At 47.1% G+C, this 15,341-nt stretch overlaps 1 protein-coding gene across 16 annotated transcripts in view; it reads right to left on the bottom strand.

The window, feature by feature from the left end:
- Positions 1-15,341, bottom strand: part of Pax2 (paired box 2) — a 90,038-nt gene that overhangs the window by 20,328 nt on the left and 54,369 nt on the right. For all 16 annotated transcript variants that reach the window (XM_040272482.2, XM_040272480.2, XM_040272475.2 and 13 more), the window contains one exon: positions 1,443-1,618. In XM_040272482.2, coding sequence (XP_040128416.2) covers positions 1,443-1,618 — 176 coding nt within the window. The remainder of the gene's footprint in view (positions 1-1,442; positions 1,619-15,341) is intronic.

The following is a 15,341-nucleotide window of genomic DNA, read 5'->3' on the forward strand; positions in this document are numbered from 1 at the left end:
TTCGGGTCCGTTTTTTTCCCTTCCGCTTCCTGGCCCCCCCAGAGGACCCCCTCCCCTCCCTGGCTGGACGGGATTGCCTCGTCATTTCCAATTCCTTCTCGTATTGATCTTCCTGTAGAAATCAGTTTTGTAATTAGCTGCAAATTAGGCCTTCTACTGGGGGTGAAGCTGCCCCCTGATTTATCACCAGAGTAATTCGCTGTGATCGGAGAGAAATTAAAATGAACTCAATTAGGCTTCGGATTTGCTTTATGGGCCCTGCTCCGAGTTTCAGGGGGAAAAATGACTGTGCTGGTGTTTAATAGTCTAATGAAAGTAAATAAAGGTTATTCATTGTAATACAGCCGGGGACTCAGGGAGGGTGCACCGAGCCGCCCGCCTCGACCGGCTCCTCCTTTGTTGGTTTATGGCTCAGGGCACCTTAAAAAGACTTTTGATTTTTGTTTTATGAAGACAAACAGCTTATGGGATGAAAGGACGGGCGGGGAGAAAGGCAAGTAGCTAGGAGCTGTTGGAGTCTTAGAGTAGAACTGTGCTGTGTGGAGACTGTGAGTCTTTGTGGATGTACACGTGTATGGGTGTACATGCACGTGTGTGTGCATATACATGTGCAAGTATGGCAGGCTATACTGTATTGCAGGCATGAGTCTGGCCTAGGCCATGTATGGGAGGGATGGTTGTGTGCCTTGTGTGTGGTGATTGCACTAGGGGATATACTGGTATGTGGGCGGAGGTGTGTGCTAAACGTGGCTTCATGGGGCTGCTGGGGTTATGGATAAGGACTGTGGGCTCTGGGGGAAAGGGAGCAAGTAGACAGTGGTGGTGGGTAAGCAACTGTAAAATGTGAAGAGTTAGAAATATATTTCGGTGTGGTGTGTTTGGCTAATGTGTTTATGTTGCATCCCACGCTGGGTTTTGGTCTGCTCTCTGTAGGAGGTGTCAGGTGTCAGGGCAGGGATCACACTGAATGGCTGGAAACAGGAGCCAGGCACAGGTGGGCTCTCTTCCTGACCCTGGGAAAGAGGAGCTCCACAGATTTGCACAGACTTTCTGTAGGACCCTTGGAGGAGACAGGCAAAGGACATGGCAAGAGGGCATTTCTGGGTGCCCGGGCCAGGACCACAGAATGGTAGAGCTGGAAGGGACCTGATAGACCATACATTGAAGCCCTTCCCCCTACATAGATGGGGAAACTGAGGCTCAAAAAAGGGTGAAGATTTTCTGGGTAACCTTGCACCCAGAACTTATCATTCCTATTTACTGCATACCACAATGATTTTTCTTAACTATATCCTGGTGTCCTTGTGTGAGCACGTTTATGCAGCATACACACGGTGCCTCCCGTGAGCACATGCGGGGCTGGGTGTTCGGTGTGAGTTCTTGGAAGGCCCTGTTCTGCTCAGTTCCCTTCCACTTCGGCAAGCAGGAAGCTCCTTCCTCACCTGTTCTGATTTGATGTGCTCTGATGCCTGGAAGACGTCAGGGTAGGAAGGACGCTCAAAGACTCGATCCAAAGCCTCCAGCTGCTGCTGGGTGAAGGTGTCAGCTCGCAAGTGCTTCCGCAAACTGTCCACACCACTCTGGGAGTCTCCATTGGGGACCGAGCCCTCAGACACATCTGAGAAACACAGGGATACTCAGGGCATTAGCATCAGGCCAGCAGAAGCCCAGGAAGAGGGGACAAAATGGGTGGGTACCTGGCTCTGGCCCTCAGGGCTCTGCATCCCTGCCAGAACCCCTTACTTCCAGCTCATAGATTGAAAGGGGCTGCCTCAGAAGTCTGGCTAAGGAAGCCAGATCCTAAAGAAGCTGGGAAGAGAAAGGGAGGCAGGAAGGACTGGGTAGAGGTGGAGCAAGAAAGGGCTGTCTCCCAGGGTATGTTTTCCTGGCCCCCCCCCCTTCCCCAGCCTGGGAGAGCGTAGGGGAGGAGCTGGCTCTCAGATCCGTGTTACTGAGCCTGTGGAGAATTGAACCTGGCTCCAAGATGAGTTTCAGTTCCACTGATTCCAAGGGTTGAAAATCATCAAATCTCTCAGGCCGAGTGTAACACGGAGACTGGGTGAAGTAATTAACTGCCCCCTGAGGGAGGAGGGGCTCTGAGAGCAAAGCTAAGGTACTTGGCTCAGGTTGGGTTGGGCAGGGCTGGAGACCAAGCAGGAGGAAAGAGGAGTCACGTGGGCTTCAGAGCAATCACGTGGGTAGACCACAGAGACCTGTGCTTGCTGCTGTGCCCTGGCCACTTTCCCCTAGAGAATTCTGGTTCTGGCCTCCATCAGGAGCCAGCTCCTGGGTCACCTGGTACTTGCTGTGGGTTTCCACAGGGAGCTGAGATTTGTTCCATGAAAGAAGGGCTGGTGGTGTCCCACTGGAGTCTGCTCCCTAGGGGCCACAGGTCAGTCCTGTCTCTGTGTCAAACTCTACCTGGTGTTATCACGACACTGTTATCCCTGCCTCCTCTGTCCCTTCCTTCCAGGTCTCTTGGAGCTTTTAAAGTGTATGTGGACCAAATGCCTCTCCCTGAACCCTGACCTAGAAACTCCCCAGTCACTCCTTGGCTTCCTTAGCCCAAGACCAGCTGAGAAGCCTTGAGCCTGGAGCCAGCCCATGCTGTAGTCCCTAGGGTATTCCTCTGGAGACTGTTATATATATCAGTTTATAGGTGATTATATGATATGATATAATCAATATTGCATTATATACAGTAACACCGTACAGTATCATTTGGGAGACCATAGAAAATATTACATATTGATTAACCTCAACCTGCAGCCATCCTCCCTGGCTGGCCTTCCAGATGGAGCATGGGGCTCTGCTTTCCTAAAGGGATCTCCTATCTTCCCTCCACACTCTATTCTGGAGAAGATGGGAAAGTGAAGAAAGTGTGTGTGTGTGTGAGGGGTGGGGCGGGTAAGAGAGAGGGAGAGAAATATGAGAAAGCAAGACCAAGATCAAGTCGGAGGCAGGCAGAGGCAGCTTTGATAGTCTGCCTATATTCCCTGTGGACACAAAATCTGGTAGCTGTGCTTTTTCTGTGTGTAGTTCTGGAATAGTTTTCAGTCTTTGAGGGTGTAGGCATTTCTGTGTGTGAGTTGGGGTGTGGAAAATATTTATTTTTCCCTCTTGTGAGTATTCGCCATGTGTGCACTTGTATATAATAAACATCTGGATAAATAAGGGTCTCTGTGTGTTTAAGTGACAGAATAAGAACCCTTTTGAAAGGATGTATGTGACCCCATGGGAGCGGGAGCTCATGTTGCCCATTTCTCCTGTGACTGCTTCTTCCACAGGATGTGCATCACCCTAATTTGACTCACTGTAGCTATTTGTGTGTTCCATTGTGTCTAATTCTCTCTTCCTGGAGCCCTCCTACCTTTTGGGGAAGCCCTGCTGCCAAGGCCAAGGGAGGCTTTGAGGGTCTTTGTGTATTGGTGAGTGCAGTGTCACCAACTGCGTCCTGGGGAGTAAGAATGAGCATTTGTCTGTGAGCCTGTTTATGCATTATGTGTGTGGGGGGGTTCTATGTACATGTGTGGCAGGACTCAATTCCTGTCTCTGTGAGGTTTGTGTACATGCCTGAGTGTAGCTTGTCTCACCCCATGCCTGTGTGTGTGTGTGTGTGTGTGTGTGTGTATGTGTGTGTGTGTGTAAAGGGCTGAACTGAAGCTTTGTCCTCAGGTCACTGGCTGGAGGAGTCTCTTTGCCTTCATTTATTCAGGGGCCCTTCAGATCTTGACAAATCTGTCACTCTAAATTTGCGAGAGATTATGGTGCTCTCTCCCCAGCCCGCAGAGAGGTGATATATGATATCTGCTGCCCCTATTGATTGCCTGATCTGGTGGCAGAGGCCGGCGAAATGAACTTGAAATGAACATCATGCCTCAACTCATTGTGCGTATAATACACTACTTAATCCCACATTTTTCAGCCGCTATGGAATTCAATTGATCAATCATGTTCCACTGATAGTACTGTTTTAGGGGTTATTGCTGCTCCCTCCACTCACTGACCTTTTTATTTATTTATTTTTTTGTGCACTCAGGCCCTGGTGGTAAGACAGGTTACAGAGGCGGCAGTGCAGGGAAGGGGAGGGCAGGAGGGGAAGCAGAAGGAAGGGGTGGCCCTGGGAGGCGGAGGCAGGAAGAAGAGGAGAAGGAAGGTGGGTAGCCCGAGAAGGTGCTAGAGAGCACAACAACAAAGTGGCTGATGAAAGCCTGCAGAGAATCCGCCCAGAGGCTGGAGGAGGCCTAGAAACTCCCAAAGGGGAAGGCAGCAGTCATGATGAATGGGGAAGGAGCACAAAGAAAGTTAAGGGGGACAAGGAGGTGAGACCCAGGGCGAGGCGAGGGCAGTGGCACTACTGGTGGGGGACAGGGACTCAGCCCCCCACTCAGCTACAGGTCCCACAGGCTGTGAGGGGCTCTCTCCAGAGGAGGGGGTGATGCCCTGCCCTCAGCTAGGGAGGGGAGGAAGGAAGTAAGGTGAGGGGAGAGGGCAGGAAGGGCAGCGGGGAGGGAGGGAGAGGCCCTGGGTCAGAGGTGTGAGGAGTTGAAGCTCTGGGGAGGAGAAGGTCCAAAGCAGAGGAAGAGCAGGAGGAGGGAGAGGAGAAGGAAGAAGGCTTCCACACCAGAAGCTGAGGAGGCACTGGTTGGGTGAGGACACTTGGCGCAGGAATGACACCAGCTGGCCCTGCTTGTGCTGACGCCTGGTGTTCAGCTACAGAGGGCAGCCTGGGGCCTAGACAGGGTGGGTTGGGAGGTTCAGGTTGGAGGAGGAAAAGGAGAAGACAGGAGCAGGGGAGGATAAGGAAAGAAAGAAAACAAGGACGGAAAGAAAAGAAAAGGAAAACAAACTGAAGCAGTTGACAGTGCTGACCACCTGGCAGGTCTTCCCAGGATGATGGAGAAAGAGCTCAGAGTGGCACTTTCAGAGGGACAGTAAGGGAGAGGAAGAGACTGGTGCTAGGCCCAGATGTTGAAGGGCTCTCTGGCAGAGTTGGGATAAAATAAAGGCACAGGCCGATGGAGGTCTGGATCTGGGTTTCAGAGTGGGCAGGGAGGGAATGTGTGGGAGTAGATAACATCCACTCCGAAAAATTCCCCACCTGACAGCCCCAGTGCTGAGGAGCCAGGCTGTGAGCTGCTGGCGAGCAGGGATCATCACTAACGCATTTCTATAGCTCCAGTGCCAGACATGGCACATGGTTGGTCTTCAATAAATGACTGATTGAATGAATGAGACTTTCCTGGGTGGCATTCATAACCAGACCCTGGAAGAAGGTTTCAGAACTGGCCTTCCGACTTGTGGCATCTAGGATACTCGGTCATTTGTCAGGCAAGTCCCATGCATCCCTGGCTTTCAGGGGATGCAGAAGTTCCTGCATGAGGTCCTGGTAGACTCATCCCACTGCCTGTTAGCCTCAAACAGCATCAACTCGGGTCCCCTGGAGGCCCTTCTCACTCTGAACAACACCATCTGGCCCACCTATGGTGCCTCAAGCCAATGGACAAAGAACATTATGCTCTCAGGAGCAGAACTTAGCCTTGGAGCATCAGAGCTGCCAACCAAAGTGGGTGGCAGAGGCTGCTTAAGGAAAGGGCCCTGAGAAGCCCTCTATACTTGTACTCCCTACTCCTTACACCAAGAGGGCTAGAGTAATATGTTCCTGTCTGGAACAATTCCTATTTCTGATACTGTTTCCTACTCTTAGGCCATATTTTCAAGTTGCGGTCGGAAAATGTGGCTGCTATAGGTTTAGAAAGACCCCATAGAGCTAGGAAGGGACCATGTGCTGGAATAAATGTCTCCAGCCGTGGAGGACTTGGCTCTGCTCTCCTTCTGCCCCCTGCCCATCTACACTAGCAGCACACAAGTATCAAGAGCCTCTTACATGCCATGGCCAGACTTCAGAGCTCATTTAATCCTTCCAACAACCCTATGAGATAAGTACTCTGATACCCATTTTAAAGATAAGGAAACTTAGGCACAGAGAGGTTAAGTAGCTTGTCTAAGGCCACAGAGCTAGTAAATGATAGCTAGGATTTGAATCCTGATCTGTTCGATTCCAGAGCCTGCCTTCTAAATTACTGTGCTCTGCTGCTGCTGCTGTCAAACTCAGGGCCATGGCTGAGGGCCACTGGCCTTATCTGGGCACAGCCTTCCTCATGGCATCCCCAGTTCTCTGCCTGGCCACCTCCCTATACTGAGGCTGAAACCTGTGGCATGTGTGCTGGCTGAGTACAGACTGCCCAGATGATTAGGGGACATCTGGCTCAAATTCTTCATGTTGTAGTAAGGAAAACTAGCTAGGTGAGTGTGAGGTGGGTGGGCCACTTATCCAAGGTCACACAACTGGGTAGCAGGACTCTCGGGACTGGAGCCCAGTCTAGGTGCTCTGTCCACACCAGTGTGAGCCCACTCAAGGAGGGTGAGCTACCACAAATCCTTTTTGGAACATTGGCAGGATATAATTACATTAAATTAATTAAATTAAACAACCTGCTGAGTTAAAGCTCACATTTTCTTCTCTGACCACTTCATATTCACTTAGTACTTAATGCAGTCTTCGTAGACCTTATCTTATTTGGTCCCAAAGACTCTTCAGAGTAAGTAGGAATTAAAATTCCTCTTTTATGATGAGGAAACTAAGGCTCAGAGTACCTGAGGTGCAGATTAGATGAGGGTAAATGTCTGACTCGAGGGCATATCTGCTAGGGAGCCTGGCACAGGAAAGGTGCTTGGTAAAAGCTGTGGGCTGAACTGGTGGACAACAGCACTGCCCACACAGCCAATATCCAGAGCTGGGGCTCCCAGCAGAGGGGCCCCAGACTTCATGCAAACAAAAAGAACATAAGACCAAAGATCATCTTGACTAAAAGAACTACCACCAACATGGTGATTGTGGTTACTTTCTTCTGCCCCCTGCCAATCTACACTAGCAGCACACAAGTATCAAGAGCCTCTTACACGCCATGGCCAGACTTCAGAGCTTATTTAATCCTCCCAACAACCCTATGAGATAAGTACTCTGATTCCATAAGCAATTTTTATTCTCTTCTTGTCTAAGTTTTCCATGCTGTCCAGACTTTGTTCAATAAGCATGTACTACTTCTAGAATCATTATTAAAAATGTCTTGGGGCTGGGGGGTGTAGTTCAGTCACGAGTATGTGCTTAGCATACTAAAAGCCTTGGGTTCAATTTCCAGCACCAAGAAAAGAAAATGTCTTTTAACGTTGATAAAAAGATCTGATCTTCTTAGTAACTCCCCATCTGTTCCTGGGTTGCCCTGGAGCAGAACCCTCTTCACACCTTTCACTCTAGACCAGAACCCTTGCACTGGCCAATCATAAATGGGGTTGTCTAGAGAGGTCTCAGCAGCTCAGGGAAAAGGGTAGTCACTGAACACCATGTCTTGGTCTAAGACTAAGGACAAGGGACATAAGTATTATTTCTTGTGCATTTACATCTTCTGTGGATTTCCAAAGTGATCACTGCAAAGGTGAAGGGATAGATGGTGTTGGGAATGGTGGTGCACACCTATAATCCCAGTGATTTGGGAGCTGGGGTAGAAGGATCACAAGTTCAAGGTCAGCCAGCATCAGCAATTTAGTGAGACCCTATCTCAAAATAAAAATAAAAAGGAGCCAGGGATGCAGCTCAGTAGTAGAGAGGCCCCAGGTTCAATTCCTAGTACCAAGAAAGAGAGAGAGAGAGAAAGAGAGAGAGGTATAGATAGGGATCAAGCACTGACCAAAAGGTAGGTAGAGTGGTGGGAATACACAGAATGAAATGATGTTATTTCCTTAGTCAGAAAGCATGAGGACCCCTCAATGCTTAAAAAATCAGGATGAGATGAGCAGAAGGATCATGAGTTCAAAGCCAGCCTCAGCAACTTAGCGGAGGCCCTAGTGAGACCCTATCTCTAAATAAAATACAAAATAGGGCTGGTATGTAGCTCAGTGGTCGAGTGCCCTTGAGTTCAATCCCTGGTACCTCAAAACAAAACAAAACAAAACAAAAAACATACTAACTTCAGTTTTCTAAGCCCAAATACAAATATCTACTAGTCTATGGGGAAACTGACACTATCTGGGCTTTCACCTATATTCATTAAACCTGTTCAACTTTAGAGGCACTTATTATTTAACAAAATTTTTTTCAGTTGAAGTAACAGTCTCAGAGAAACAAAACGATTTGCCCCACATCCTATAACTAATACAGGATGTCTGACTCCAAAGCGCTCTCTATTTGGTCAAATTTGCCTTCCTCCCATGTCTTCACCATGTGGCCATGGTGAAGTGTGCACACTTCCTGTGTCCAGGCAGGCTTGAGGTACTTCACACACACTACCCTTAGAACTCACAGAGCACTTACAAAAAAGATGCCATTCGCTCAATTTTACAAATAAGGAAACACACTCAGGAAGGGTCCAAAATATGCGCAAGATCACGCAGCTGACAAGATACAATCTCGGGGAAAGTAAATCTTCATCCACAGGCAGAAAATGACCTCAAAAAGTGGCTTGGGAAGAAAAAAAAAAATCGCGGAGGAAGTGGAAGCAGTGGGTGGGCGGTGGCCTCTCCACCTAGGCACCTCTTCACACTACCTTCCCCCTCGGAGGGGGTCACCCCAGGGCTGACCCCCAGTCTCCCCAGCTGCCAGTTGTTGCAGTTTCAAACTCAATTGTTCTCCCCGGTACTGAGGCAAATGGAGTCATTAATTACCTTCTATCGGCTGGGCTGAGTTCAGAATGCGATCAATATCCCCGCTTGTCATTCAGGGCAGCCCGCCTGTGCAGCCCCAGCCCCACCCCCACAGCAGCAGCAGGCAGGCAGGACCCGGAGGTCTGAGCTGCCACCCGGGGCCTCCCATCTGATTGGGAACAGGGAGTGAGGTTTAGGACGCTGAGGAATGGGGCTACTCCCCAGAGCTGGGGTGCCTTCCAGACAGGGATTGATGGAATGGGAAGAGGAGGGAGTAGAAGAGAGGATGGAGGAGGGAAGGAAAATGAAGGGAAGGAGCATGAGGGAATGAGGAGAGAGGGAGGGAGACTGGAAAAAAGATGAAGGGAAGATGGGGCAGGGTAGGGGAAGGATGAGGGGGGAGTGAGGGGAGAGAGAGGAGGGAAGGGGTGCTAAGATGCCACAGCGTTCTAAAACGGGGCCCAGAGAGCCAGGCTGAGGAAAGAGTTGTGGAATGCCGCTTGTCCTAGGAGATAGATGACACACCCCCATTGACTCCCAGATAAACTGGGCAACCTATGAGTCTGGCCTGACCATGAACCCCAAGCCAACCTTGGCAGGCGTGAAGAAGCCCTCAGAAATCTGGCTCAAATCTTTGGCTTGGGGCAAGACCAGGTCTGCCCATTCCACTAACCTTGGCAAACCACCTGCTATCCTTCACCAAGCCCAGCTTCTAAATGTTCACTGAATTCTTGCTAGGATGAGCCTAACATAAGGCTGGACTGAGAGTAACATCTCCTGGGGTGAATCCTAGTTTGTTGCTCACTTGCTATGTGACCTTGGACAAGTCCTGTGGGCTTCTCTGGACTGAGTGTCCTTAGATATACACAAGAGATGCTAGAGCCTCCCTCAGCAATATGAATTTTTCCTTTCTCCGTGTCCAACAGCCATCTCTCCAAACCTCTACTGCGGAAATAATAACAATAATGACTAAAGCAAATCCAGTTCCTATTACGGTACCAGACCCCTATTATAGCACTGATTTAATTCTTAGAATAACAGCAACTAACATTTATTGTTTACCACACACCAGGCACTTGTCTAAGAATTTTTCACATATCAACTCATCTAATTTTCACAAGAAAAACTTAAGCAGGAAGCTTCTTATCTCGGAAATGAAAGTGCAGAGGTTATGGAACGTTCCCAAGGTCACACAGGCACAATTAAGGAGTGACAGAGGAAGGCCAGGCAATCAGCTTCCGGCAGCTGAGTGCACTCCTGAGAAAGTGAAGGCTCATGAGGAGAAATAACTTACTACAGCAAATAAGTGGCACAGCCAAAAGTAAATTCTATATGTGCCATATTTTTTTTAAAATGCTTGTTTCTTCATTAAACTGTGAATTTTGAAGGCAAGGACACTATATTTTTCATCTTTATAAATAGCATGGAGCCTGATACATGATAGGTGATCACAAACATTGGCCAATTCGTTGAATAGATTTCTAAAAACAAAAGCCTGATTAATTCTTAACTTGACTTTCTCAACGTTTTACCTTTTCAGAAGGAAAAAGAAAGAAGAGAAACTACTGCTCTGGATTCCGTGTCATTCACATTTTACAGTTGGAAAGTTTCATGGAGATAATTTAATCTGATTCCCTCTTAGAGATTTAAAATTTAAACCAACCAAACAAACAAACAAAACAAAACAAAACAAAACAACAAAAGCAGGCTCAGAGAGGGTACATAATGTTCCCATGTCACAGAGCTAGGCATTGCTAGAATTAGAACTCCTAACCCAAGGTCCTCTTCACTATTTCAGGTCACTTAATTCTGACCAAGGAAGAAAAATGGATAAAAGGGAAGTGGTGGGGATCTGGGGGCAAAGCAACCATGTCTAGAGTTGACAGTAGTAAAGGAAAGGGGCACCGGTAGAATCCAATCTGAGGAAAGCAAACTGCTCTATGTAGAGGAAAAGAATAGGCAAGGGACTCCACAGCAAGAGAGTCTAAAAGAGAGTATAACTCTATAAGGACAGGATGCTCTAAAAATGAAAGTCTGCTTTCATAAGCTCAAACAATCAACCTGACAAAGTAAAGAGAGTAAGAATGGGGGAGGGGAGGAAAGAGAAAGACATTTAAGGAAAATCACCATTGTTGCACACGACTAAGCTTTAAAATATGATGAGCTTAGAATTTAAAAGGACATGTACATTGAACAGTGGAAGATTATGCAGCCATTAAAAAATCATGTTTTCAAAGAATATGCAATGATATGTGAAAATGTTCCTATATAAAGTTAAGTGAAAATAGCAAGACATAAGGCTGTGTATACAGTACCATTTTAATTTTGATTAATAATGATATATATGTATAAAGTTAAATATGCACAAGAAAAAAAGCCTGGAAAAATGTATCAAATTTTAACAGTAGTTATCACTTAGTGATGAGATCATGGCTGATTTTTTTTTAGAGCTTTATTGTTTTTTTCCAAACATTTTACAATGAATATGTATTGCACTTATGATCAAACAAAAGCTATGTATTTTTTTTCTCTTATAAAAGACAGAACAGCTGGGTGTGGTGGCACATGCCTGTAATCCCAGCAGCTTTGGAGGCTGAGGCAGCAGGATTGCAAGTTCAAAGCCAGCTTCAGCAACTTAGTGAGGCCCTAGGCAACTCAGTGAGACCCTGTCTCTAAATAAGATATTTTAAAAAGGGGCTGTGGATGTGGCTCAGTAGTTAAGCACCCCTGGATTCAATCCCTGGTACCAAAAAAAAAGAAAAGATGAAAAAGAACAGATGAAAGGAGAGACCAAACCAAAGATGGCATGAAAGTAGCATGCACCTGTCAGGAAGACAAAAACTTGTGGAATAAGATGAGACAACAAAAAAGGGCCTTTGTTGCTATGTATGGGACAAAGAACAAGAAAAGAAAATGAGTTTAAGTTCAGTCCTTGGGAAGAGGCAATACTAAGAGAGGACAGGGAGGAGGCAGAATTTCTAGATCTCTAACCTGCCTTTGTCTTCTGCACCAAAGACTGAATCTTCAAAAGGCAATCAGCAGGAAGGTCCTGGTGCCCTGGTGGGAGGGCCTGGCAGGTAACCCTGAGCCATGGCAATTGAGTTAACTTCCCCAGATCATTTGTATGTCAGGACCCTGGGAGGAACTGATAGGGTCCTAAAATTGCTGTTGATAATATTTGAGCCAAGAAATGATAATGAAAGAGTGAGGCAGTGACAAACCCAATGCCATCCTGCCTTACAGGGAATGGGGAAAGGTAAGGGTAGGCAAATTACACTACAATAAATTCAGTATCAGGCTCTGAATATTTTTTAGAAGAAATTATTAAACAGCTAGTTTGTGGGCACTAAAAAAGAAAACTTGGTACTCCAGAGCACACACTCACTAAGTTGTGGCACATTAACTCGGTATCAATGCTAAGATCAAATGCTACCTTGAGACTTTCCCCAAATTGGAAGCAACTGTTTTTTTTTTTTTTCTCTCTTCTTCCCCTCACTCTTCTCTCAACATTTATCACAGTCTCTCAAGCCTTAATCAGAGCATTGACCACATTCTGCTGGTATAATGAAGTACACATCTGCTTCCTTAGATTATAAGCTTCTTGAGGTCAAAGACTGTTCTACTTACCTTTGTAAATTGATTTACAAAGCAGGCCATTTGCTCATCAACTTAAATTGATTTTTATTGATTGATTAAGGAAATTCTGTTAACATCTTGCAAAGAATCTCCTTCTTAGTTTTATGGGCGAGGTGAAGAGAAGTGAAGTGGTTAATGGCTATTGGGTAGGCTCAATAATACCTAGAGCATTCATTTATTGCAACCAGGAGGGAGGTATCTACTGGTCGGCCATGCACTTTCCTTTATTTTCAAGGAAAAATAGCTACAGGAAAAGAAAAGGAACTACTTGGGTGATGATATAGAAGACATCCTTATGACCTTAATCGGGTAGAATTAAGAACCCAAACCAACAAGATGAAATTCAACAGGGATAAATGGAATGCCCTATGTTTAGGTTAAAAAAAATCAATTACACAAGGCAGAATGGGGTAGGCCTGGCTTGATAGCAATTGATGTGAAAAAGATCTCGAGGTTTTAGTTGACCACGAACTCAATATGAGCTCGAGTCTGACACGGCTGCTAAAAAATCGAATGTAATCTTAGGCTACATTATGGATGTAGAGTCTCCAGACGGAGAGGGGCAATGGTTCCACTGTACTTGGCATTGGTTGAACTGTCTCTAGGGTTCAGTGTTCCTTCAAGAGTGACTTTAACCTTCAAGGATAAATTCCAAGATGGGTAACTAGGATGGTGAAGGAACTCCCACAAGGGCAGGAACACGTCATGTGAGAAGCTAAAATCCATACAGGACGTGGCAAAGTGGTCAGTAAATAGAGTGGAATGAATGGAAGGAAAGGAAGGATGGAGGGAGGAAGTCAAATGGAGATCTTGACCACCATCTATCACTTCAGTGGCAAACTTCATGGTCTATATGTACTTGAGGAAATTGAGATTTTGAGATTATATAATTAGCTGAAGTTACTAAAGCAAACAGAAAGTGGAAGTGGAGTCCATCTGGACTCCAACCCCTGTGTTCTTCCTTCAATCCCACAGTGGCTCAGTATAACAGCAAAGCTACAATCAATAGCAACTGTCCATTTACGCTTTATATCCAGGCAGGAGCTGTGCCTGTTAGGCAGAACTACCAGAAAGGAGAGTTCCATGGTAAGGGGCAGGTAAGATCTGATGACCCTCAAAAATCTGAGACTGTACCTCGTTTCCACTCTCAGCCCAGCCCCTGGTCTCTCTCCATGCAGGAGGTATCCCTGGAGATGGTCCCTCCCAATCTTAGCCCCTCCCAGGCTGGAGTCCATTTATTGCTATTGCTACCTATTCTAGCCATTTCCTGTCCCCAGTAGACTGGAAGCTCCTGAGATCCCTGCACACAGTCAAACACAGTGGGTGCTCAGGCCCACGCTGACACAAAGATCCCAAGAGAAAAACTACATGTTCTTAACATTCCACCAACTTACACTCCAAAGCCAAGGTTCTCAGTCTGAAACGCATTTGAGGACAGAAGAATGGTCTGAATGACTATTAGGGCCCTCATGTAGGGAAGAGGGAGAGTCCAGGAAATTTACCAGCAGAGCTCCTTCCCCATTTTGAATAAGTTAGCTCTCTCTCTCCCCAAAAGCCCCCAGGTTACCCACTGCTGAGGCACAGCCAGTCCTAATGTGTGACCTATGTGTGGAATAGTGGAAGATGCTGAGAGCAGAGATGGGGGAGGAGGAGACAAAGGCCAGAGGCAATGGGAAGGGAACCCAGGGGTGGTGGGAGAGAGAAAAGAGACTCATGGGAGGAAAGGGAGGGGAGTCTCTGGGTGATCAACTTCCCTGCTTGGGAGCACCCTGTGTGCAGTCCTCCAGGCATGCCCACAAAGCTGGAGGGCAAGGAGGGTTCACTGAGAGTCTGCAGAGTCCCCAGATCTCCTTTAGCCCTCCTTGGGCTGGCAAGTAGGGGGTGGGGCTTCCTATCTGGTCCTGCACTGCCCCCCTCAAAGCTGAGCTCCAGCCCAGGCCAGAAACAGTTAGAAACCTCTCTGGAGCCAGGAGGGAAGGGGGCTTTGTTAGCTCAAAGGACACAAGCAAGGCGAAAAATTACATACCAGGCCGCCCTAAGTATGCTTGTTTAGAGAAACTGCTTGCATTTATGAAGTCTTTGGTGCGGAAAGCAGGGTTGCAAATGACTGCATCAGAGCGACAGTAAAGGCCATTAATTTCCTGTTATGTTTTCCTGTGTTGGGGGCTTTATTAATTTAATTTTACACTGTCGAACAACAGCGAGAGCTGACACTGCCACACCGCCACGGCTAGGGTTTTCTTTTTGTGTGTGTAGCAAGGCTTTGCCTGACATGCAAATCAACGCTATTACCAGAACCAATAAAGATGTGTGGAGGGAAGAGGGGAGGGCAGAGGGAGGGAGGGCAGAGGAGAGAGCAGGGGACAGAAAGGGCCAAGGCTATCCTCCACCAGTTTCTGCCTCCCTCTGTGCCTAGTATCTCCTGGCTGCCCAGGGCATTCTCCACGATCAGCAATTTCTGCCCACCCTTCACTCTCCCACTTCCCTTCATTCTCTGTAGTCCTGTGTCCCAGCTCCTGAACAGAGAAAGACATGAAGTCTCCAGGAAGAATCAGGAGACAGACTTCTTACTGTTTGTTCCTGGTTCAACTGTTTGTTACTGTTTGTTCACAGAAGCCACAGGGACAAGAGACAGATGGTGCCATACCTGAGAGAAAGCTCTTGCTGCACACTTCACTTTGGGTCATTTTCTCTTCCACATTCCCATTCCTCAGAAGCCAAGGATCCTGGCCCACTTACACATTACCGGTGCACACATGCACACACCCATATTCTCATGCACAGGAAGAAGAGTCTGGAAAGGCAGATCCTCCAACTTGCTTACAAGTCCCTCTGAGAGTTCCCATGCTATAGCCCTGTTGGTCATTTATTTTCTTTGAATTCTCAGAAAAAGGAAAAAGGTCTCAAGTTATTTCTCTTTAAAAGAAACTCCAATGGCTGTCCTCAGCAGCCACAATACCCACTTGGTCAGTAGCCATAATACCCATTTGGTTGGTATTAAGAGA

The sequence above is a fragment of the Ictidomys tridecemlineatus genome, chromosome 1 (genome assembly GCF_052094955.1).
Source record: "Ictidomys tridecemlineatus isolate mIctTri1 chromosome 1, mIctTri1.hap1, whole genome shotgun sequence".
NCBI classification, from domain to species: Eukaryota; Metazoa; Chordata; class Mammalia; order Rodentia; family Sciuridae; genus Ictidomys; species Ictidomys tridecemlineatus.